At 24.2% G+C, this 24488-nt stretch overlaps 2 protein-coding genes across 2 annotated transcripts; one reads left to right on the top strand and one right to left on the bottom strand.

Moving 5' to 3' along the window:
• The first annotated feature begins 10678 nt into the window (after positions 1-10678).
• LOC135924472 (ITG-like peptide) lies at positions 10679-19489 on the top strand. The gene is made up of 4 exons (XM_065459528.1): positions 10679-10937; positions 13849-13969; positions 18563-18757; positions 19037-19489. The coding sequence occupies exons 1-4, from the start codon at positions 10800-10802 to the stop codon at positions 19282-19284; spliced, it is 702 nt and encodes a 233-aa protein (XP_065315600.1). The 5' UTR covers positions 10679-10799; the 3' UTR covers positions 19285-19489.
• A 2322-nt stretch (positions 19490-21811) lies between these two features.
• Positions 21812-22513, bottom strand: LOC135924392 (uncharacterized). Its single transcript, XM_065459449.1, has one exon. The coding sequence runs from the start codon at positions 22511-22513 to the stop codon at positions 21812-21814; it is 702 nt and encodes a 233-aa protein (XP_065315521.1).
• Between the last annotated feature and the right edge of the window lie 1975 nt (positions 22514-24488).

Genomic DNA, 24488 nt, shown 5'->3' with positions numbered 1-24488 from the left:
TTAGGTTTAGTATATATTATAGCTAATTCAATGGTACATTTTTGAGTTTCGTTTACTTTTTCGAAAGGGAGAATATAATTCAATAATAGAATAACGTATATCTCCAAAGTTAAACAAATTAACGTAAGATTATCACAATGATAAAATAAAATATGTAAAAATCTTTGATAGACAATTTATTTTAACTAAAAATTCAAAATTGTTCTTTTCTCATTTTTTTCTCCAATACACATGGATTATAACATGCTCAAATATTTGGATTAATAGAACATATAGAATAACACACCACAGATTTGTGAATGGAATTGGCAGAAAGGTGAAATTATGAGGCTAAATTGAACGAGTTTTTTACTTATAAAATTGTTATAGCGTTATTAATCAATTTTAATCATTTCAAATTTACGCCTATTTATTTTTTAGTAATTATATTTAGTCTATTTTGAAAAAAAATTGATTCCCATCAAAAGTAGCACTTAAAAAATGGTTGAAGTAGTATAAGTAGTGTATAATTATTTGATCAAATAAATTAATGTGATAAAATAAAAGTGAGAAATTGGTGTTATGAAAATGGTAAGGTAGAATAAATTGAATGAGTAAAATATTAAAATTGTAAAAAATTTAAAAAATGGTAATAGGACTGGAAATGTTAGCCTATGAAATGTATTTAATGGTTAAATTATGAGGAAATTTCTTCATTATAAATTTAGGTTCAACCTTTAAAATATTTAAGAAAACATAAGCAATTTCTCGTATAATCAATATCCACACCCATTATTATTCACCATAAATTATTGATAATATATACATATTTTATTATTCCCTTTCATCTGTGAAGCTCATTTTTTAATGCATATTTTTAGTTATTAGGACTTTGTAAAATTAATATGGCAAAATTATCATTAGAAACATAATGAAGATATTATAAATAATATTAAAAAACAATTATAATATCTAATTTTATGCAAATACAAAGCAAAAATAATATATCCGCGAAAGCGTTTAACTTATATGATATACTATGCACATCACAATAAATATTTTCCCTCAATAAACAAATATTTTTTGCTATCCCTTATTTAAAAAATTATATATGTCCTCTCTTGGACAAAAGTATATGTGTGCCCTTGAATAATTTAGTATTAAAAGGCTTATTATTTTGGGCGTTTTTGTAATTAATTGAAAAATTTGTTAGATATCATACAGAATACTTTTATGTCATTGTATATAATTATTTGGTATGTTTAACATATGTATTAACCTCAGACAAGTCTTCCAGTTTATCAAAGCTAATGACTAATCTAATAAAGGCTTTTGAAAGGTATTTACTTACCTTGAAAAACATTTAAACTTCAAATTAAAATTATAAAAAAAAATAATTAAACCCGATAATATAAATTTATAAATAAGTGTTGATAAACTCCAACGAGTGGTGCTTAAGGATTTTAAATTTTTAATCCCTAAAGAATATCAATTTTAACTTTTATGAATGTAGTATGACCACAATCCATTGAATAGAGATTGGAGGATTTCAAAGCTTGCTTAATAGCACTACAAGTAAATTTGATTGTGTAACATTACAATGTACATATTTTTAGACCCTGCTATAACCCTTGGAAAATATTTATTGTCTTCCTGCCCTTCGCAACCTCATATATAGGTGCCCTCGCATTTATTTAAACAACACTCATGCCCTCCCTGTAAAAATTTGAGATTTCTAAAAAAATTGTTTTATTCTTACTTGTGTTACTTAAATCATATACTTTAAAGACAATTTTCCACGCATACTTAGATGATTATGTTAATTATGCTCTTTTCAGGTAATAACTTTTGTTCAACACTTTCTATTATATTTAGTTAAAGAATTCTCATTTTTGTAATATCCATTAATGTTTTTATAAGGTCATCCCAAATCCATTGATTTATTTTATGTAGCTAAGTATTTCAATATTTCTGAAATCCATTCTTTTGCTCGCTAGATAAGAATACCTTATAATTTGTCTTAATTTTAGACATTTACAGAGGTGGGCAACATCTTTAATATATTTTACCCAATTTACTTTTTCTTCTATATTATAAGTTAATAACAGCATTCATAAAATCAATTATTTACTTGGTTTTATTTTGAGCATATCTAAAAGCTCTTTTTTATCGCTTTCTAATAATTGAATTTGAAGAAAGACTAATTAAATTCCTTTTAAAGTATTTACAAATGGAATTTACAGATTAGAGGTTTATATTATATTTTGTTTCTAATTTTAAAAAATATTCTTATAATAGGAAATGTAAACATAACATATGAAATTTAGGAGCGCCAAAATATGAAAAATATTTGGCCAAAAAATTTCTACAGCGTATGGGCACGCTTTGCTTTACCCTCAGCTACGCATTGATGAATTCATTAATTTTTAAACCTCGCAATTTTACTTAATTAATTTATTCATTTAAAGCATGAATTATTATAATAAACCGAAATTAAATATAAAGGACAGAAATGTAGTTTAAAAATTATAGTATAAACTGTAAACAACATTAGTCATTTTCCCTCCTCTTTTATTCTAGTTATCAATTAAATTAGGGGAGACTGGATAAAGCGATTGACGGAATAACAATGTTAACGTTAATAACACATTAGCCCATGAACATAGACATCTTAAATTTGGTTTAAAGTTGTATTTTAATAAATAATTTTTTACATATGTTCATTTTTCGTCAAAATTCTAGGTGCCAAAAAACCTTTTTAACACTTGAATTATAAAAATTACCTTCTAGTAATTTTTGCCTTTAGCAAAATAAATTTTCCCTCATAATTAAAAATTTTGTACACATGGTTATCACAATCTTCATTACACCACACAAAAAAAAATTTTTGAGCAAAAAGGAACATTAATTAATAGTTATGATATAATAAAAAATAAATTAAAAATTTGCAAAGGTGATTAATGATTGAAATGTATTATGTGCCTAAAATGGGCATACTCAAAATTGCTGATTTCTTGCTATTTCCTTATTGTATTAATTATTTATAATTAAAAGTAATAAATAGATGTCAAAATTTCTAATATTTTGTTCAATAAAAAAATAATAAAATTTGGTTAAAGTTTATTTTAAACACTCTACCCTAGCGCTTATCCATTTTATCCTGGGTAAGGGGTAAAGTACTCAAATATTTTAGTTAGAGATTTATACTTTTTTTTTATTTTATAAGGGATTGATTTAAACAGTTAAATTTGTTCCTTTTAAAACTTTCTGCAGGATGGAGTTGAATAAACATAATTTTAACCATAAGAAGAAAATTATTACAAATAATGAGTAAACAAATAAAAATTATATAAAATATTAAGAATTGTAAAATAAATAAATTCCCTGAAAAAATTATATAAAAGAATAGAAAATCATCTTTATAATCATTTAAATATATTTTAAACTATTAAATATATTTTAAATAAATTTTTTAAAAATCGAAAATGGCCACCAATATTTTTGAAGCGACGAAAAAATATATATTAAATATTTTACAATTTTAATGGCAGCCAATATATTTAAAGCGATGAATAAATATAATAATAAATATTTTACAATTTTAATGGCCGCCAATATTTTTGAAGCGATGAATAAATATATAATAATAAATATTTTTTATTAACGCGTTAATATTTTATTCTTGCTTTAAATTTTTAATAAAAATATAAAATACCAAACATTTTACCCCAGCCCCCCCCCCTACACTTTCCCCATTTTCTTATCGCATAAATTAACTACCCATATATATAAAATCGAAAGTCATAAACAAATTTAATTACTTTCATTTTTTCGAACAAAGGTTGTTATTTTGTATTAATATTTTCTACCTCATTTATATCTGCGTGTAGCTAGGGGGTTGCCACAATTCTAAGCACTGAGTTTGTCGATAAAAAAGCTCACATAACGATTCCGATTTTTCAAGATGTTATGATTGGGGTAGAATATTTTCACACATAATCGATCAAAAAACCAATAAATAAACGGGATTGTTTGTGAATAAGGACTTTTTTTTACTTCACACTTATTTTGCGCCCCCCCCCCTTCTCTCCCCTTTCGTACATTATCATTCAAATGTAACAGTGTCCTTTATGCACTATGTTCTACCATTTTATAAATATAATTATTTCATTATATTACACGTGTTTAACTATAAATATCTCGAATTGACTTTTCTTTTCAATCGAGCTATACCTCTTGACTGAAAAGAAAGTAAATGATTTTCAAATCCTTATATTTATAAAGAACTATTTTATCTTAATCTACACTTACGTTATGCCAATATTTTTCATTCTTGTTTATTAGTAAACATAAAATTATTTTTACAGTATTTCCCTTGTCCAATAAAACAAGCCGGCAAAAGGTAATTAGGCGGATTATTGAAATCAAAGGAAACCCTTTTCTATTTGTAATTAAATAAAATTTTACCTGATCGGTAAAAATCTATCTATTTATATAAATTTTTTAAATACACCTGTTTAATATAAAATTTTCAGTGAATAAATTAATGATAAAAATAATAAAAATATTGGTATTTTTTTGTGATAGACACATTAAATTCAAATAATATAGAAAATGTTCTATGCGATATTCTATTACTTATATTATCATTATTATCTTGTAATTTTTTTGAATTTATAATTTAATATATATATTGCTTGAGATATTCTTGACACATTAATTAATTCTTAAATAATGTGTATGATGTATGACATAAAAATGAGGCCTGATTTAGAATTTTGATAATCTTTTTTTTAAGGGAAAGATAATTGTGTTTAGATAAATTGCATAGTGTTTTTTAGCAACTTAAGTACTTTGTTAATTTTTACAGGTTGTCGACTTATATTTTGTATATTATTTTAATAATTTTAAGGAACCCTTGATTTTAAACTTTATCTTTCAATTATTCACTTTTAAAAACTGCTTACTTATTTATTTTAGAACCAATATCTAAAAAATTATCTAAAATAAGGAATTATTCACCCCCCCCCCTCCCTCCTTTCAGACAGAGCTGCTCCTACTAATCTTATCTGAATTATAAATTTAACTATATACCCGTTGATAATATTTGCTAATTAAGTACTTAGCTTAGTCATTGCTATTTTATTTTTTACCTGTTACTATTATTTTCAATTAATTTTAATTGGTATAGAAAAGAACATAAAGTTTTAATTTATTATGACCTTCATTTAATTCTTTTTTAAATAATTTTTTTTTTCTTGAAAAAAAAATAAGATAAAAAATTTATCTTATTTTATTTGAGAATAGGGATTAATAGACTGTTGTCTGTAAATTTCAAAGGAGACCGGGGAGAGGTGGTAAGTATTTTGATTTTTCTTTGCGACAAAATTTTGGGTTCTTCATTAGGGCGCATGGGATAAACATTGATCAGTTTTATAGTATTTAACATGTTTGTGTGAATTTAATTATTAATCATTCTACAAGTCAAAAATTGTAAAAAAATTGGATATAAATTTCTATTAGAGACTTGAAAAATCAGGCCGGGCCTGTTATTTTAAATTATTATATGAATACAATAATTAAAAATTTAATTTAAGCAGTGAGGTCATAGTTAAAATATAAATCTTTAAATTTCCAATTCTATAATTCCCTAATTTTATAATTTTATTTGTAATCAAAAAAAATTTTTTGAGAAATATTTATTATTTAAAAATTATTTTATATATAGTTTTACGATAAATTTGTTAAACATTGACTTTTCTTTAGTTAATAATTTAACAACAGTTTAAATATTTATATACTATTAAATTACAAATAAGAAGGGAACTGTAATATAATCTAATCTAGGATTTATTTAATTCTAATTCCAACTCTCTATACCTTTGCTTTAAAAAATAATTTTTGATAGTTTTCTTAAATGACAGATAAGTTTCTATCTTTACTAAACAACAACTATAGGGCAGATATCTCAGACAATAAAATAGCATTGAAATTTGGGTAAAGGTGTTGAAAATAAGATGATAGTTTCTAATTAGTAAATTTTCTTTTTTTTATCTCTATAAATTTCGGCTAATTAATACATTTGATAGAAAAATTAATTAGAAAATTTGGTTTTTTAAATAATGTTTCTTTTGAGATAAAAATTTTTTAAAAAACCATTTGGGATTCTCATAAAATTTTAAATTAGGATCATTAAATCTCAATTAGAAAGTTCTAAGAAGAGATGAAAAGCGATTAAAAAATTTATATTTATATTTTTCTTAAATTATGCAAGAGATAATTTATTTTAATTTATAAAAATTAATGCACTTTCCCAAAGGGATTTATTATTTTTCCTTTGTAATGCTCTAATATAAATGAAATTCATAAGTTAAATTTCAATACATTCCCAACATTAAAAGTTAATATAAATAAATAAAATAGTTATGGATATAGAGGTATAATTAAGTGAATATTTCAAAAAATATTATTTATTTTGAAAAAATATGGCATTCATATTTTTATTTTATAGAAATCAGAGACCTGCAGGCCCGGCCCTAAACCCAGCCCGGCCGTATTTTAAGTTTTTTCTTTTTTTATACATATCCAGGCCAGGCCTAAGATTGTTAAGCCCGGGCCGGGCCTTAATATTTTTTATAAAAATTTTTACATTATGAGTTAATGGTTATAAGATTATATTTTATTATAGTTATGATTAATATAATATTGGGTGATGGTTAACACTACCTAACACGCACAGATCGATCTGATTATTAATTTCCTGCAAATTCAAAGTATTAATAAATTTTTTTATAATTCATATCTAAATTTTTACAACATATTTTACCAAAACAAGGGTATTGGCAATTCCTGCTTCAAGTGCAAGCTGTGAGCGTAATTTTTCCCCTACTGGGAGAATTCTTGAAGAAAGAAGAAGTAATCTTCAACCTGAAAAGGTAGATATGCTTCTCTTTCTTCATGATAATTTGTGAATTTTTAATATCTTTCTTGAGTATAGGGTTTCGTCAATCATGCTGGTTTTTTACTTAGCAAATTGTCCAATATTTATTGCATTTATTATATTTACCTTGAGTCATGAAAGTTTTTAATCCAACATTTTTCATTATTTTTTTTACAATATTATATAATACAATTATCTTCTTTTGTTAAAAATTTATATTATAAAATAAATTATATTAATATTGTGCAATTAGATTATATTTTCAAAATACTATTTATTATACATGCTTTTTTTTAAATAGCGATTTATTTTTATTTTATAAATTAAATAGTAAATTAAATACAATATATTATATTCTCAAAATATTTTCCATTTTTATAAATTAAATATTAGTTTTATTTTTTTTAAATGCAATATAAAATATAGTATATATATGCTCAAAATATTATTACCATTTTTATGAATATTAGTTTTATTTTTATAAATGCAATATAAAATATAGTATATGCTCAAAATATCCATTTTTATAAATAACAGTTTTATAATTTTTATAAATTCAATATAATATTCTCAAAATATTAGCTTTTTACATGTATTTTTTAAATAATAAGCGATAATACTCGCTGAAAAATATGGTAAAATACCTCATAGGTGAATTTTTGTATATACCAGGTCGAATATAATTTTTAAAAATTCCGAGCCGGGTCTGAAATTTTTTTTAAAATATCGGGCCGGGCCTTAAATTTTTAAATCCGGGCCGGGCCGTTAAAAATTTTTTAAAAAAATATGCGGGCCGGGCCTTAAAAATTTAAAACCGGGCCAGGCCGTTCAAATGGTACCTCTGCAGGTCTCTGATATAAATATTAGAGGCTCTTAACATTATTCGCACAAAAAATTAGAACTTTACAAGTTTTAATGTATTTTATAAAGGCATGTAATAAATTGAGTATAATGTCTGGTCAGGTATTAATTGGCCAATAAATATTATCATTAAATAGATGATTCTGGTTAAAAATATTGATATAAGCTTGTTTAATTTATAAAATATTATCATTGATAATGGGTCTGATTAACTGAGATGTAAATAGTAATTAAATTAGAGTATAATTAGGAGTTTAAATATTTAACAACTTTAGCTCTCTATAATATATTTTATATTGTTATATTTCATATTTATAATGAAATTTTCTTGAATAAGATAATATGACCAGTTAATATGGATATATGGCCACGAAAATCAATTTTCAACAAAAAGACATCTAGCTCATAAGAATAGGATATGGTGTCATGTGAGTTAAAAAAGTTGGAAGATTTAAACCTCAATATTTTACCTGTTTTTTTTTCTTTTCAGTAGCTTACTATTTTATGTTAAATTATGTTTCATGAATTTTTAAATAAAATTCTCTTGGGTTATTGCATATATTAAATTGATTCTCACAATAAAAATATAAAAGATAATATTATAGACAATTTTTTTTTCTCATAATTTTTTTTATTTATAATATCTTCAAAATTTTATATTTATAACTAATTTAAGGATAACTTAGTAACTGTCTAAAATATCAAAGCGTTAGAAAATTGAACGAGATAAAACAATTTTACAATGGGGATGAGCTCTACCCCATTTAATTAATAAATTTTTTTCCCTACCACTCAGTGATTAAATATATATTATGATTATCAAATCAAAATTAAAGTTTCTTTCATGTAATTTAAAATATATCAAAAACTACTCTTATTTCAATTTTTACGAGTTAAAATAATAAGCGAAAAAATTTAAGCTATATAGTAGTAAAATTATTTTTTTATAGGAAATACCCGAATTAAATAGCTTTTTTTGCATTTTTTAACATTATACCAAATTTATTCTAAAAAAAATTAAATTAATGGATGTCAATTAAAAAAAATACAAAAAATAATATGATTAGTTTTTACTTCTTTTTTTCAAACATAAAATTAATTTTTATAAGAAAATATTAAAATTTTAAGATTTTTATATAAATTATAGGGGTAAAATAAATATATCCATATCAAAATTAGACTTTGAGATTGTTGAGGAATGTTTATAAGATAATTTTGAATAGATTTAACTAGAATGAAATATATTTTCGAAAATATTTATAATTACCAAAATTTTTTCAATTGGCTTTTTTGTTTTAAGCATAAAGGAAGGTTGGCTTAGGATCATGTGACGGGACTTTTAATTTTTGACTTATTAATTTAAAAAACATTCAAATTTGGGATCAATGTATCCTAATGAATTAGAAATGAGATGTGGGAATATAAATCTGAATGTAAATTGGAATATTTATTAATCTACAGGTTATTGACTGGGTAAATAAGATCAGTATTCAATGTTGAAATGAAACGGTAGCTAGGACCCATACTAAAATTTAGTACTTAATTAATGTCTATACGACTTACAAATTTATACCACCAGGACCCCCATTTTTGTGTTATAAGCAAAATAAGGAACAATTGGAAAAATGAAAGGGGTAAAGGTGTAGTTTCACAAACATATGCCATAGATCACAACATAAATTGTGTTTATTTATGCTTTAACCCGAATATAAGCTAAATCAACCGTTTTTGAGTTTTAAAAATAAAACAGTTTTGCCACCGACAAGCCTTAAAAACTTGATACTACGATCTCTAAAACTTAAACTATTATTTTCAAAATATTAAATTTGTGCCTAAAACTTCATTCTGCCAACATAACGCCTCTAATTTTAAGGTTCCATTGATTCTGCCAATAATCGGTTTAAAAAAAATATGAAGGCAAGTTAGAAATATAGAATTATTATTTTTATAAAGATATTCATAAAATAGAAAAAAAATGAACAAAATAAAAACTATTATTAAAAAAAATTGAAAATTTATTTTCAATTAAAAATTATAAATAAAATGATAATTAAACCAAAGGAAAAATGATATATTAAAAATTAAACCAAAGGAAAAATGATATATTAAAAATTAAAACCCCATAATTGGAAAATTGAGTTGGCGAAACCTGCCTTAGACCCTCAAATTGAAAAACAATTCTTATATATTTTATATTCATCAGACTCTAGTAATTTATTAATAAAGCAAAAGCAATTTAATAAAATTAGTTCAAACGAGCTAATAAAACTGATAAGGGAAGGAGAACTTTACAATTATTTGAGGAAATTACTTCTAAATATAAAAATTTTTTTGAAGTAACTAATGGTAAATTATTTTTCCCAAATAATGTATATCACTTCTTCTATTTAGAACCAAATTATTTTAGAATAAAGAACGCTAAAACTAATATCATTTTGTATGCCACCAAATAACAACTTAATCATATCAATCCAATAATCAACGAAATAATTTACAATATTGTAGTGTTTATAATCATGTTACTTCATTGCTTCGTAAAAAATAATTAAATTATAGCTATAATATAAAAAGATTGAATAAAAATGATAAAAACTGTTTTTGTTTCGAATCCAAAAACTTTGTTATAACTTATAATAACTACAAACTATACATTATTATTATACCGAAAAGGTTCTAGCATAAAAAAAGCCATAAAATTATGAGATTTATTATTTATTATTATTAGTAAAATTATAACGATATCAAGCAGGATAGAAACAAAATTTTATCTATTAAATCGATGCAATAGGAATAGTTAAATATAATTATAATATTTTTAATAATCATTAATAAATAAGGAGAGAAAATTATATTAATAAATAATAGTTCCAAATTTTATCCAAAAAAAATTTAATAAAAATTATGGAATATTCGGGAATAAAAAATTATAATTTTATTTAATGATTTTTTAGATTTAATCCTTTCAATAACGTTGATTTTTTTTATAAAAATATATAGAATATTTTAAAATATCTTTAAAATGGAAATATTTTTCATAAACCCTATGATTTTAATTCTAATGTTTTGTTCTTATCCAGGATATGTCCAGGCACATTTCTATGGAAAATTTAGGGAGAGTTCATCTGGAATATCCAACAAATATCCATTCAATTATGACGTAATTAATTTTATCATAAGATTTTGACTATCATTATCAACGTTATATTAAAATATCATAATGAAAGATTTGGTGTATGCAATAGATCCATATAAAATAAGTTTTAGGAAGTATATATTTTTTTAAAGTATACATCTAAAAGAGTTCTATTCAAAAATTAAGACTTTTGAAATCGGCCAACCAGTTAATAAAGTGACTACTTGTTCAAAATTTAATACAAAAAATGGACGACATATATACGGCATGTTGAATAACAACAATCATCATTATTTACCGCTGTGCCAAAATATAATATTTAACCGAGTTCACTGAAACTTACTTTGAATAAATATACTATATGAATGAATAAGGTCAGCGTTGATCTTCTTTTAGCCAAATTTACTTAATATGTTTATGAATATAGTTAGTTTACAAACTAATTAACCAAAAAATTGCTAGCTAATTGATAAATGGTTAGAGGCTTAGCTTGTTTACAAACTAGTAAGCTAAATTATATACAAACTAAATAGATTAGGACAATATGCTTTTTAAATCATTTTTTTGGGATAAGACAACAATGTTAAAAGAAAAGTTAGACTAGATACATTATATTTGTAATTATAGTGCCTATGTCATTATACCTTACATGAACGAAAAATGATATATGATTTAAAATAGCTCATGTCTAGATAGTTTAGTAGTAGACAGTATTATGAAACCTTTGAGAGTAATATAAATGTATAACGACTATTTTATTAACCCCATGAGGAAAATAAATGAAATAACAATTTATATTGAAATGGAAAAAAATTATTTGCAAAACAGCGTTATAAAATTTTAAACTGAATTAAACCTTACTAATTGACTACCATATTATTAGTATAACTATACCCTACCTAATTAAAATTCTATCTCAAATAACCAAAACCGCGAAAATGGGAAAAATTAAGGTTAAAATTAAAAAATAATAATACTCAAAAGCAATTATAGGTTAAAAGGATACTTTTATATTATATGCTAATAGCAATCCGCTAGACTTGTGTAAAATTTTCTACATTTGATGTGTTGGTATCTTCCTGAAAATAGTATAATAAAAATTAAACAATTAGGCTTCTGTTTTATTAAAGATATAAGGTTCCATTTTTAATACGTGGTCGGGCTATTAAATATTATTAATCCATAGTTAATAAGATTATCATAGGATGATAAATTTTTAGCATAAATTAGATTTACAGGATTCGACTTATTTCGCCCCTTTAATGCTAGGTATAAAAATTTAATTTTTGTTTCTATCTATGAGCAGTTGTTTTCCATGTGTGAATAATTTGCTGGAAATGCTATCATAAGATTTACAATGTTTTCTCAAAATATTATTCAGAAGATCTTGTTCCTTTCCTTAATAAAATCAATTATATTTTTTTGAAGGTTACAACTTATACGTTTACTAGATCCAAAAATTTTATCTTGGTAATAAGCACATTAGAGAAAATTGGTTGTTTGATGGACAACCAATATTAATTTCGCCTAGTTATAATATTTTAACATATAAAAACTCTATTTTTAATTTTTCTGGGGGGGGGGGGAATGACTTTCTGACTCCTTCGTCTTTAGGATGCCCTGGGAGAGATTATAAATCTAGTGATTAAGAATATAGCTGATAACGGTTATAATATATCAAGAAACACTAAATCAAAGAAGAAATTTATCAAAATTAAACTTAAAAAATAACCTAATTATTAACAAAGAATGATATCTTAACCATTCTTGGGTGAATTAAAACATTTAAAAAATGCCCGAATCATTAATAGAAAAAATCAATCAAGGCTGTAGAATATAAATTATCTTTAAAGAATAGCTAAACAAATTAAAACTATGCCTCTTAAGGTAGATCATCATAAAAATAAAGATGAGTGGAAAACTAATAAAACTTTAATAAAAGTTTGGGGCCTAAAAAATAGTATTGTTAAAAATAAAAACCTCTCTATAGCCGATTTTTTTAAAAATGCTAAATCATGGTTTTTGCCAAAGAAATAAAGGGCCAAACCTTTATCCCATCTTTTGGTAAATAGGCTTAGAAAATTTTAAATTAGCTAAATTGAGGTTTTTAACAACATTACTATAAAGTAAGAAACTTGAAAAACCTAAGGAATAAATTTATTCAATAATTTTTTTAAATAAAGGAATATTTAAAAATTATTTTCTATAAATTAAAATTTTAAATCTGATAGTTATAATAATTAACTGAATATTTTAAACAATTTTTAAAATTCCTATTTTCAAATGCCAAATATGTTAAACCTTCTATTTAGGTCGATTTTTAAAAACTATCTAATTATTATAGCTAAAATAATATTAAGTAGGCCTCAATATATGTAAAGTAAATAGAGGTCCAAACCTTTTTGCCATCTATGATCCAAAATCTCCAGGCTTACATTATATTATCTTGGCTAAAATCTTAATCGTCGTTTTTAAAAATCGAATCAAATCGGGTTGCTTAATAATACTATCGCGATATACTATTTAAATTTATAATATTAAATCGAAAAAAACTATATATTTGGGAATATTATCGAAGTTTGGCATAACTTATCTCGACATTTGATCACCATTTGCCATTGAATTATAACATTTAAGATCATGAGAAAGTTTCTTTTTTAAAAAATAGCTCTCCAAAATGGAAATTTGTTATTTTTACTTATTCTATCTAATATCCAGGGGTTTTAAACACTTTAAATATATAAAAATTTTGACCTTATAAATAAATTTTTTTAATAGCATCTCTATATATAAAAACAATTAAAATACTTATAAAGTACCTATCAAGGCTTAATCAGGTGCCGCATGATCAATGATGCTAGAACTTCTATTATTGTTTATAAATTAACATATTATTATACTATATCCCTTTTAAAAAAAATTATTTTAATTATAGAAAGGCTTTTTAGGTGACTTAGATTACAAGGATGAATGCAGTAAAAGGTGTAAAATATCGGAAGATTGCTGCAGAGGATTTACCTGCATGAGTTCAGTGATACGAAATGCTTTTACGGAAGGTTTTAAATATTCATTTAGTAAATGCTTGTTAAAAATTTTTTTATACTAATCATTTTTATTAGGGAGGATTGCAAAGATGAGGAAAGGGGAATTGCCATACTTTATCATTTTTCTGTTTTTTTCGCACATTGTTTAGATATATTATCATTAAAATGTGTTTTCTATTCTGGGTAGTACTTTTAAAAAATCGAGATATTATATAAAATACCAAAGAAATAGGGCATTTAAAGCTAAAATTGTTGTTCTATATACTTAATATAAGTGTTGTCAATATAATTAGTTAATCTTTTTAGGAACTGAAAATAAAAATATTTATATTTTGAAAAAAGTGTCTTTAATCTGTAACTATTTACATCTTTGGGAATGTAGCTATGTATAACTATTTACATTTTGAAAAAGGTCTTTAGTCTGTAACTATTTACATCTTTGGGAATGTAGCTATATGTAACTATTTACAGTAAAATTTTATATTATAATATCATAGATAAAAAGTGTTAGATCATTTTTATAAATGTGTTTATTTTAGACAATTAAAATAAATATGTTTGTAATTTTTTCCCGCCAATTATCTTGAAAATCAAAATTTTGTGATTATATTGTTTAAAACTTTATAAGCAGCTTTGAAAATTAAATTTAGATATTTAAAAAGGAACATTTTCATTTTATTTCAAGGTTATCAAACTTCTTGTATTATTTGTAAATTAAATTACCCAACAATTTTATCATAATAGGGTGAAAATAAATACATCGAATTATTCTTATATAACAAATAATGGTTATAAATAGTATAGTTTAGGTAACAACCGACCTATTTTGTGTAGAAATACTATTATGTGGGGGGAGGGGCAAAATAAATATAAACCTAATAGAATTTGCCGGGTAATCCTTTAATGGATTATCAATTTCATCTTAATGTTTGAACTAAATATTATAAGAGCTTTAATCGAAATTCTATTAGGTATTATGAATGAAAATTATATACATATAATAGAGTAAATTTCAGTTTACTGCTGAAATTTAGGATGTAACACACAATTTAATAATGTAAATAACTGAGACAATAAAAATATATAATTTTTAGATTTTTTATTCCGTTAAATTTATAGACCATATATTTTATAGACCATATATTTTTTTTAAATTAAATTAATCAATTCTTAACTTTTATACCATTTAAAGGCATTAAAATAACTATACTGTAAATTAAGAGACTAGTATTGCATTTAATCTCATAGAAATTTTATCTGCCTCGCTTCCAAAGTTTTATTGTTAAGTTGTGCAGAATTTTTTAAAAAATTGGTTGTTAAATTTTTTTATTTTAATTTTTATGATTAATAAAAATATAATAACTTTTGATATTTTAAAGCCTTAGGTTAATATAATTTATTTCACAGTTGAATAGGGAGAAAATATTGTTAATATAAAAGTTTTAATATATTAATTCATAAAATAACTCTTGTCTGATTCGGGCCTTTGAATTAGAAGTGGTCGAAGTCGGATTGAATAATATTATATGATAAACTATAAAGACTCACAAATTCACAATCTAATTAGTAATGGCATAATATGATTATTTCAAATGTTTCAAAAACGAAATATTGATAAGTAAGATTACATTTTTCTAGAAACTTTTAGAAAATTTTTAGCAAAGAAGAACACCATATTGTTATCATAGTGTTTTATTTTTTTGATATGTTGCAACAATTTACTGAAACCGGAAATATGACTGAGTTTAATCTCATGAATGAAATTGATTCACCAAAATGCTTGATTAGGATTTTAAGGGGCATTATATTTAAAAATTTTAAATATCGAATATTTACTAAAAAGAATAAATGATATTTTTACATCTATGCAGCAAACTCTTAATTTATGATTTAATAAATAGGTTCTAGTATACAATTAAAAACCTATCTAAAAAGTTAATTATTCCATAATTTTGATTATAGAAGGTAATTGTAAATTAATTGCTTAATGTTAATATTTGATTACCAAAGTAACAACCCTTTTTACTAGATATATCCCTTTATATTCAACTAGATAGTCATTACTGGTTATCATACCAATAACACAAAGGGGTCAATAATCTCGATAAATTAGTTTTTGATTTTTACTGTTTCCTTCTTTGAAATTTGCTCCTTTGTCCTTATAAAATATAATATAGTCTAGCTAATTAAAGAAAAAGTTGCTAGAGCAAAGGGAGGAAATGGGAGCAAAATAAATTTATGATACATCCAATCTCATGCATTTTTAGAATGAAAAAATTATGGAAAAAAAAATTATATTTAAAATAAATTCATATAATTGAAACTATGAATTATTTATTTATATAGATTATTAAAAATATCATCAACTGATTTGTATAAAATTATATTTTTGTTACATCCTTTAAAATTCTGTTTAAATTGAATATTGAAACTATGAATTATTTATTTATATAGATTATTAAAAATATCATCAACTGATTTGTATAAAATTATATTTTTGTTACATCCTTTAAAATTCTGTTTAAATTGAATAATTTTATAATAAGGCTTTTGTATAATTTTCAATATACTTGATTCGATTATAATTTTTTTTTGAATAGTATATTATTAATTATTTATCAAAAAATTGTAATTTTTTTTATAAAAAGAAAGTGTTAAAATCCTTATCAAAATTTTATGTTATTAAAATCAGAAATAATATTTTTACTGTAAAAAAGTTTAATCCTTAGCAAATTTCAATTTACTAAATAAGGGTAATTAAACCATTTTTTAATATAAATTAGCCTAGCTTACATCTTCCTACCCTAATTTTTTGATTTAAATCCTAATTTATAACCAAAACTTTTTAATTTTGACCCTATTATATTTCTAGCTTTTTAATTTTAACCCTATTATGTCTCCAGATTTTTAATTTTAACCCTATTATCTCTCTAGCTTATTTATTTTAACCCTATTATTTCTCTTACTTTTTAATTTAAACCCTATTAACTTTATAGTTTTTAAATTTTAACCTATTTTCTTTCTATCTTTTTTCACATCAACCTATATTTCTAACCTTTTTATTAATCCTACCCTCTTTATCAAATTTAAAATTAAACAAGTTTATTGATTTTATTTTTTTAAACAAATTAATTTTTTACAAAAAATGTACAACTACCTATCAGAATTTCATTTCTAGTTATTACCAATTGGCTTAAGTCCCCTAAGCTAATTTTTTAAAAATGTTAGGTAAAAACTTTTCTCAAATCTTTGGAAAAATCGTGGATCCTCTTTTAATATTATAAAATTAACACAAATAGCTGTGTTCTATGGCAACTATCTAGTTCCCGAACTCAACTAAATGACGGCCTTCCTTATTTTATGCTTTTTATATGTTACTCTATTTTAATATAGTTTTAATGTTATTATTTTATAAATAGTTTACATGTTATTGTTAATATATATTTTTTAATTAAAAATGATTAGTAAAAAAAAAAGAAATATTAAATCCATTTTTCCTGATTACCATTTTTTTTTATGTATAGCAAGAAAACTGTAAACAAATAAAGTATTTTATACCCAATTTTTCATTAAGCAAGGTGAGAATGTAAGTTATAATTTTACTCTTTAAATATTCCAAAAAAATTAAAATATTTTCATTTAAAAGGTGCAAGTGTTTAAGATAAATTTATTGCCTAAGGGGTTTCCTAATCAAACACCACTTTAGTTATGTTTAAAAATAAAATATTTATATAGTTATATTTACTCAATATATCCAATCATTCCACTAAGAAAAGGGTTGAAGAATACTATATTAATTTAACAGTCTTTAAATATTTTTCCCGAAAAAAGACTAGCAATTGATTTGAAACATGAATAGAAATTATATATTTTGACTAAGCTCGAAATCAGATTCCTAAGACTAACGTTAAAAATAAATAATTTAAAAAAAATATTTAGCAAGATTTTGTAATATTCTCATCACTAGGATAAGAAATTTAGATATGGCTTGTAACAAACGAATCTTTTTAGATACTCGTTGATAAGATAAAAGCTCTACTTAAATTTTAAAAATTTTATTATTGATACAATCAATCCCTAATTTATAATATTAGAAATAAATAAAAAAATAATCTAAAAAAGACACCTACACAGGTTAAGGAATTAATAATCAACAGGGATGATTCTTAAAATGAACACCTGAAAATGTGATTAATATTTCTTTTAAAAACCCACTCAATATATTATGGCGATAATAAAAAAAAATATAATCATACAATATACTAAATTATTGTTAGCTTTAAATAAAAATAACGATAAAATAAGATGTAAAATATAATTGAAACAAAAAACAAAAAGGGAATGAGTAAATAAGGAAATAGAAATTTGATTTTATGACATGGATTGAATGTCTTTGATGAAGATAAAATCTTTTTTGTGATTCTCTGTTTTGTCCGAAATTCTTCCGCCAATTTTTATTAGGTCTTTGGCTTGAGGACCAAAAGTTATAAGAGTGGTCAGGATAGCTGGATCGAATAATAGAAAATAAGTTTTGGTTGGCGCATATTTAAAGGAAAAAAAATAAAATAATTATTAGATGTATTTATATTTTATCCAAAAAAATAGGATTGGGACTCTGTGTTCAAGAAAAAAAGGATAAGGAAGGTATTGCATGTATACGTGATACGGATTGTTATCCTTATGAGTGCATTGAAATGAAAACCATCTTTCCAACTTTAAGGTTTTGTCAAAAGCCTGAAATTGTGATAAACAATCAAATTGACCCGTTTAGAAGCTCAAATATCATGAAAAAACAATTTAGTAATAATCATAAGTTAACTTTTAAAATATATCACAATAATTATTCGATGAATAATAAAACAGAAAAATAGTAATTTAATATAAAATCATAATAAACACAAAGAAATGTAAGAATTAAAAATTAAATGTTGGTTATTCGGATAACTTTAGCTATTCTCAGTGACCATCTGATTTAAGAGTATTTGATATTTCATACTTTTATTGCTATTTCTAGTCTAGCTAGCATAAACTTTTATAATTTAAATCAACTATTTTATATATATTTTTTAAAATATTTAGACGATAATTGTCAAACTAGTCAAGATTGCAATCAAGAACAAGGTTTATGTTGCTCTAGGGTTAGGATTCATCGGCAACCACATTCCCTGAAATGCATGTATAAGGAATCTGTCAAATGCGTGGAGGGCGAAGATAACGAAACGGATGGAGTTATAAGTGAAGTTGGGTCCTATGGGGTTAAAGGCGAAAGGAAGGCTAATGCAATGAGTCGATTTTTCCCTATGAGATTAAGACCTTATTTTAGATGAATTTATAATCATGACCATGAATAGACGATTGTCAAAAAAGGAAATTAATATTTTTTTATGTGCAATTATTATTATTGATTCTTTTAAGAAATTTACAAAATATTAATATTTAACGTATATCCCGTGATTTGCAATATTCCAATAATTGTTAATTATTGGAACATATTGATATTTATATGATATAATTCATTGTGCTCATCATTTATATAATAAAATATTATAATAAATTTCATTATTGGGTCAAAAATTTTAAAAAACCACTTAATATATTTTCAAGTCAGATTTGTATAAAATAAGTGCTTCACTCTGACCTTGGAAATGTGAAAATCTGCTTTTAAAATAGTTTTATTTAGATTAGATGATATTGCATAAAAGTTTGATGTTATATATTAATATATAATTTTTACGACTAGCAAAGCAAGTAAACATTTACCATATTTCCTAGTTGATTTTAAATTTTCGCAAGAGCTATGAAAACTGTTAATTATGTAAAAGTCTTTTGTAATAAAAAAAAAATTTTTTTTCTATCTTCTTATCTTATTTAAGTTTTGTTCAAGGATATTATTTTTTTTAAATTATGTATACAAAGCTTGTTAGAAAATATATAATAAGTCTCTTTTTAGACAAACCATTTTATTAATAAATAACATTATGTAACAATTGGGTGTTAAATATTATAATTTAATTATCACACAATTTAGATATCTCATAAATTAATTATCACATAATTTAGATATCTCATAATTTAATTATCACATAATTTAAGTAAAATTTATAGATTCGATTCAATATAATTTTAAAAATTTTTTACATTTATTAGAGATCAGGAGGCCTGGACCAAATCGACCCACTCATTTAATTCAGTGGGAAATCATATAATGGAGAATTTGATATTCATTTACTACTCATATTTTCTATTTCCCGTATATTCAAAATAATAAAATTTTTAAAATTTCGGGCTTGGCTAGGCTGAAAAGCGAAGTACAAATCTGATGTAGGATTGTAAATCATTTTCTAAATAACCGTAGTGATTATAATAATCACTAAATTTAAATTCATAATTATAGATTTCTAAATTACAGATATCTACAAACTTCAAATTTTTATTGGTGTTTTAAGATATTGGTACAATAAAATTAAAAAATATATTTGAAGCAATGACTAAATTTTTTAAATTTGAAATGGCAGTCAATATATTTGAAGCGATTAAATTTATGAAATAATATTTTTTTTAAATTTTAAAACCAAAATAATATTTTAAATATTATGGGTTATTTCATTTAAACTTATATTTTATATAAAATAAAAGGATAATATTTTTAAAAAAATATTAAAAATTTTAGGAATAAGATAAAGGAATTTAACAATTTATTATATATTACTAAGAATATCATTAAAACCTAACATGAAATAGAAAGAACATTGTAAAAATATATAAAAATTATAAAATTATTCTAATAATCACATTTCTTAATAATCACTATGGTAGTGATTCTACAATAGAAAAAAAAAACACTTAGTCGTGTTATAATGGATAATGATTTCACAATCCTTCACCGGGAACAAAAAATTTCATTTAAAGTAATCCTAGTCTGGGCTTGGAAATAATTTTTTTCAAATCCGATTCGGGCAAAAATTTTATTTTGAACTCTGTGGGTCTCTGATATTTATTGAGTGAGAAATATCTGATTTCCCTATGCCCAAAATTTTCAATATAGAATATTTCTAAATTTAAGGATGCTATGCTATATTACATATTGTTATTTTTTCCCAACTACCAGATTCAAACCCAAGATCCTCCATCTCAGAAATGCTTTGCAGTTGCGCTTTTGCATACTGTAATTAGGCATAAAAACCTTTTATTATATTTTGGTTTAATTTTCTTCCAGCAATTCTATTAGTTGATTTTTATTTAACATTTTATATACAAAATCTATGAGCAAAAAGTGAATCTGTTAATTTTCTTAGTTAAATTTTTTAGCAGTTTATATTAGCAATTTTATTAGCCGATTTTATATTTTAATTTTGTATAAGTAAATCTACCAAGTCTGTTAGCAAAAAATGAATTTGTAAATTTTTATAATTAAATTTTTAAGTGATACGTGATATATAGCGCGCCCTCTAGTGTTGAAATTCAACAGAGCTACGCTTTTCGAAAAATGTTACTTAAACCTCTATAGGCTTATTTAAAAGGGAGTGGGGCAAAAAAAAGCCTATACCCAAGAACTACAGTAAAAATTTAATTACTTTAGGGTGGGCGGAGGAACATTTTTAATTTAAAATTTTTCCATATTAGTACAGGTTTTAGTAAAGAAATTCAAAAGAATACTTCCAAGAGGATATTGAATAATTGTTGAGATAAAAAAGATTTGATAATGATGAGTTGAATAAATATTGAGATAGAAAACATTAGATAATGATAATGAACAAGGAATTTTGAGATACATTTTCATTTGAGGTAACTTTTTTTGATGCGAAACAGCTTTTTAATGGATCTTTTGCTGTTGTTTAGTTTAATTGTTTCATATTAACATTTAGATCCATTATATCTTATTGTTTTATAATACCATAAGGATTTGTATTCTCTATATTGTTTTCCTTTATATGTGTATAGCCATGCTGTGGAATCGTGAGCTAAATTGTTATCGGAGTTACTTATTATGTGGGCTAAGAACTGGATCCGGCGTTTTTTTAGAGTGAAATTTATTGGCGTGTGAATTGACTTTTTCCAAAGATCAGAGTTTGATATAACTCTGGGATAAAAAATGCCGTTTATTGTACGTAGACAATTATTAATAAATGATTGTAGACGCCTTATTTCTGTTTTATTAGCCTCCCAAATATCGCCTCCATATAATACGATAGGAACTATCATCGAATTAAATATCCTCAATCTAGTAAATACCGAGATTTCTCTAGCTTTCCATATTTTCATATATTTATGAATCGCTCCTCTAGCTTTTTGTATTCTCATCCGCATCTCTTCTTTGCAACTTCCTTTATTATCTAAAATTACTCTCAAGTACTTTATTTTCTCCACGATTTTTACTACGTTCTTTCCCACTGTAAGATTTTGGATCGATGGCGCATTTGGGGAGGGGAGGATAACAGTTTTGTTGAAGTTTATCCCAAGTCCTACTCTATGGCTTACGGTCTCTATTAGATAGAGTAGACTTTTGGTTTCTTCAATACTCTTTGATATTACCACAATATCATCCGCGTAGGACATAATTCTATTTAGAAAAAATATCTTCTCATTTGACCCTATATCAACTAGAGTGCATCTTTTATAATTTTATAGATAATTATATTGAAAAGGAAGGGTGAGAGGGTGCAACTTTGTTTTACACCTTTTTTTATCCTAAAGAAGGGAGAGATTTTATCGTTTATTTTAAAGCAAGCAAGTAAATTAGTGTAGTGATCTTTTAAGATGAGGATTATTTGAGGTTCGATACCACATTCTGCTAGCGTCTCCCAAAGAGCTTCATGGTTGACGTTGTCGAAAGCTCTGCTAAAGTCAATGAATGTGTAGAAAGAGTATATCTTGTATTTATAGCATTTCTGCATTATTATTTTTAAGGATAATATTGGTTCCAAAATATTTTTGTTAGGTCTATAAGCGCAAATGTATTTAGGAAAAAGAAGGGGCGTCGATTGTATAATTTTGTTTTTTACTAGCATCATAAATATTTTGGATACACAGGATGTAAGTACGACAGCGCGATAATCAGTAATTTTCGTGGATTTTCGGTTTTAGGGAAGCTACATAAGAAGGACATGTTCCATTCTGCCGGGGTGTTACCACTCTCCTAGATTTTATAGAAAAGGACTAGAAGGAAGGAAGAGGTCGTCCTAGCTGCAATCTTTAAGTACTCGGCTGTAATGTTATCAAGCCCCGGAGCTTTGTTACTACGCAATTTTTTTATTACACTTATTATTTCATTAACAGACTGGGGTGAAACGATATTAGCGTTTAAGAGAGTTGGTGTTGTTGCTTTCCGCGAGTCGAAAACCGTTATATAGTAATCAAGCCACAAGGCGATTTGTTCGTTTTGGTCAATGATTACTTTCTCATTATTTAAAACAATCGAGGGCAGCTTTCTAAAACTACCAGGTTTACAAAAATATTTTAATTTTTTGTATGCATCGTAGATCCTGTTTTCTTTCATATCTTTATCAACATCAAAAGCTTTTTTCGCGATAAAAATCCGTCTATCATTACGGAGTAAACTTTGGATATTTTTCCATAGGTCGCTGCTAAAACCGTTCTTCGTTCTTAGTAGATTGATTTTTTCTAAGGTTTCCCTGGACATCCATTCTTTTCTTGTTACCGGATTTATATTTGGTAGACTGTCGTATGATTCCGCGAGTTCTTTTTTGGAAGGATTCCAACATTTATCTTTTAGCATTTTATATTAGCAATTTTATTAGTTGATTTTTCATTTATATTTTATATTAGACAGTGAATCTGTTAATTTTTGTAGATAAATTTTTATATTAGCAATTTTTGTGAGCATAGACAAAATCTATGAGCAAAAAGGGGAATCTCTTAATTTTTATAAGTAAATTATTATATTTTTAAAAAACTTTTCTAATTTTTTAAATTATTTTATTATTGTGATATTCAATAAGGCAAAAAAGAAAGTAGAGGAGACCAGGGTTATATTGATAAAAAATTAAGGAATATAATATAATAGATGAAGCAAATTTCCAAATATTTAAAGTAGTTTTATTCATTACATATCTTTACGGTAGAAATTAATATTTAGGAAATCTTTTTTTAGTTTTTCATTAAATAAATTTAAAAAAATGTTTAAGAAAAATAAAAAACATCCTAAATACTTTTTAGCCTATCGCTGTGTATGATATAGTGAGTGGTTCTTCATTTTTAGATTTTTTAAATAATTTGCAATTAAAACTTTTCACGAGCATATTTCTGAGAAACATTTATAGAACCATGACTAAACAGATATCTGAATTTGTCTCAGTTTCTTACCTACTGCTATGTTTTCACGGGTTCCCATTGAGTGACTATTTTTATAGATTTTTCTGTTTTACAACAAATTTTTTTTTATATCGATGGATCAAAGAGGTTTATTATTTTTCTTTTACTATTATAGATTTTTTATACATAGAAATCAAAAATAATTTGTACTTATAAAATATTTTATACAAAAATTTAAATTATAGATTTAAACTTATAA

The sequence above is a fragment of the Gordionus sp. m RMFG-2023 genome, chromosome 2 (assembly GCF_954871325.1).
Source record: "Gordionus sp. m RMFG-2023 chromosome 2, tfGorSpeb1-WG-v2, whole genome shotgun sequence".
Lineage (NCBI taxonomy): Eukaryota > Metazoa > Nematomorpha > Gordioida > Chordodea > Parachordodidae > Gordionus > Gordionus sp. m RMFG-2023.
The sequence above is the reverse complement of the archived record's forward strand: the minus strand, read 5'-3'. Positions and strand labels throughout refer to the sequence as shown.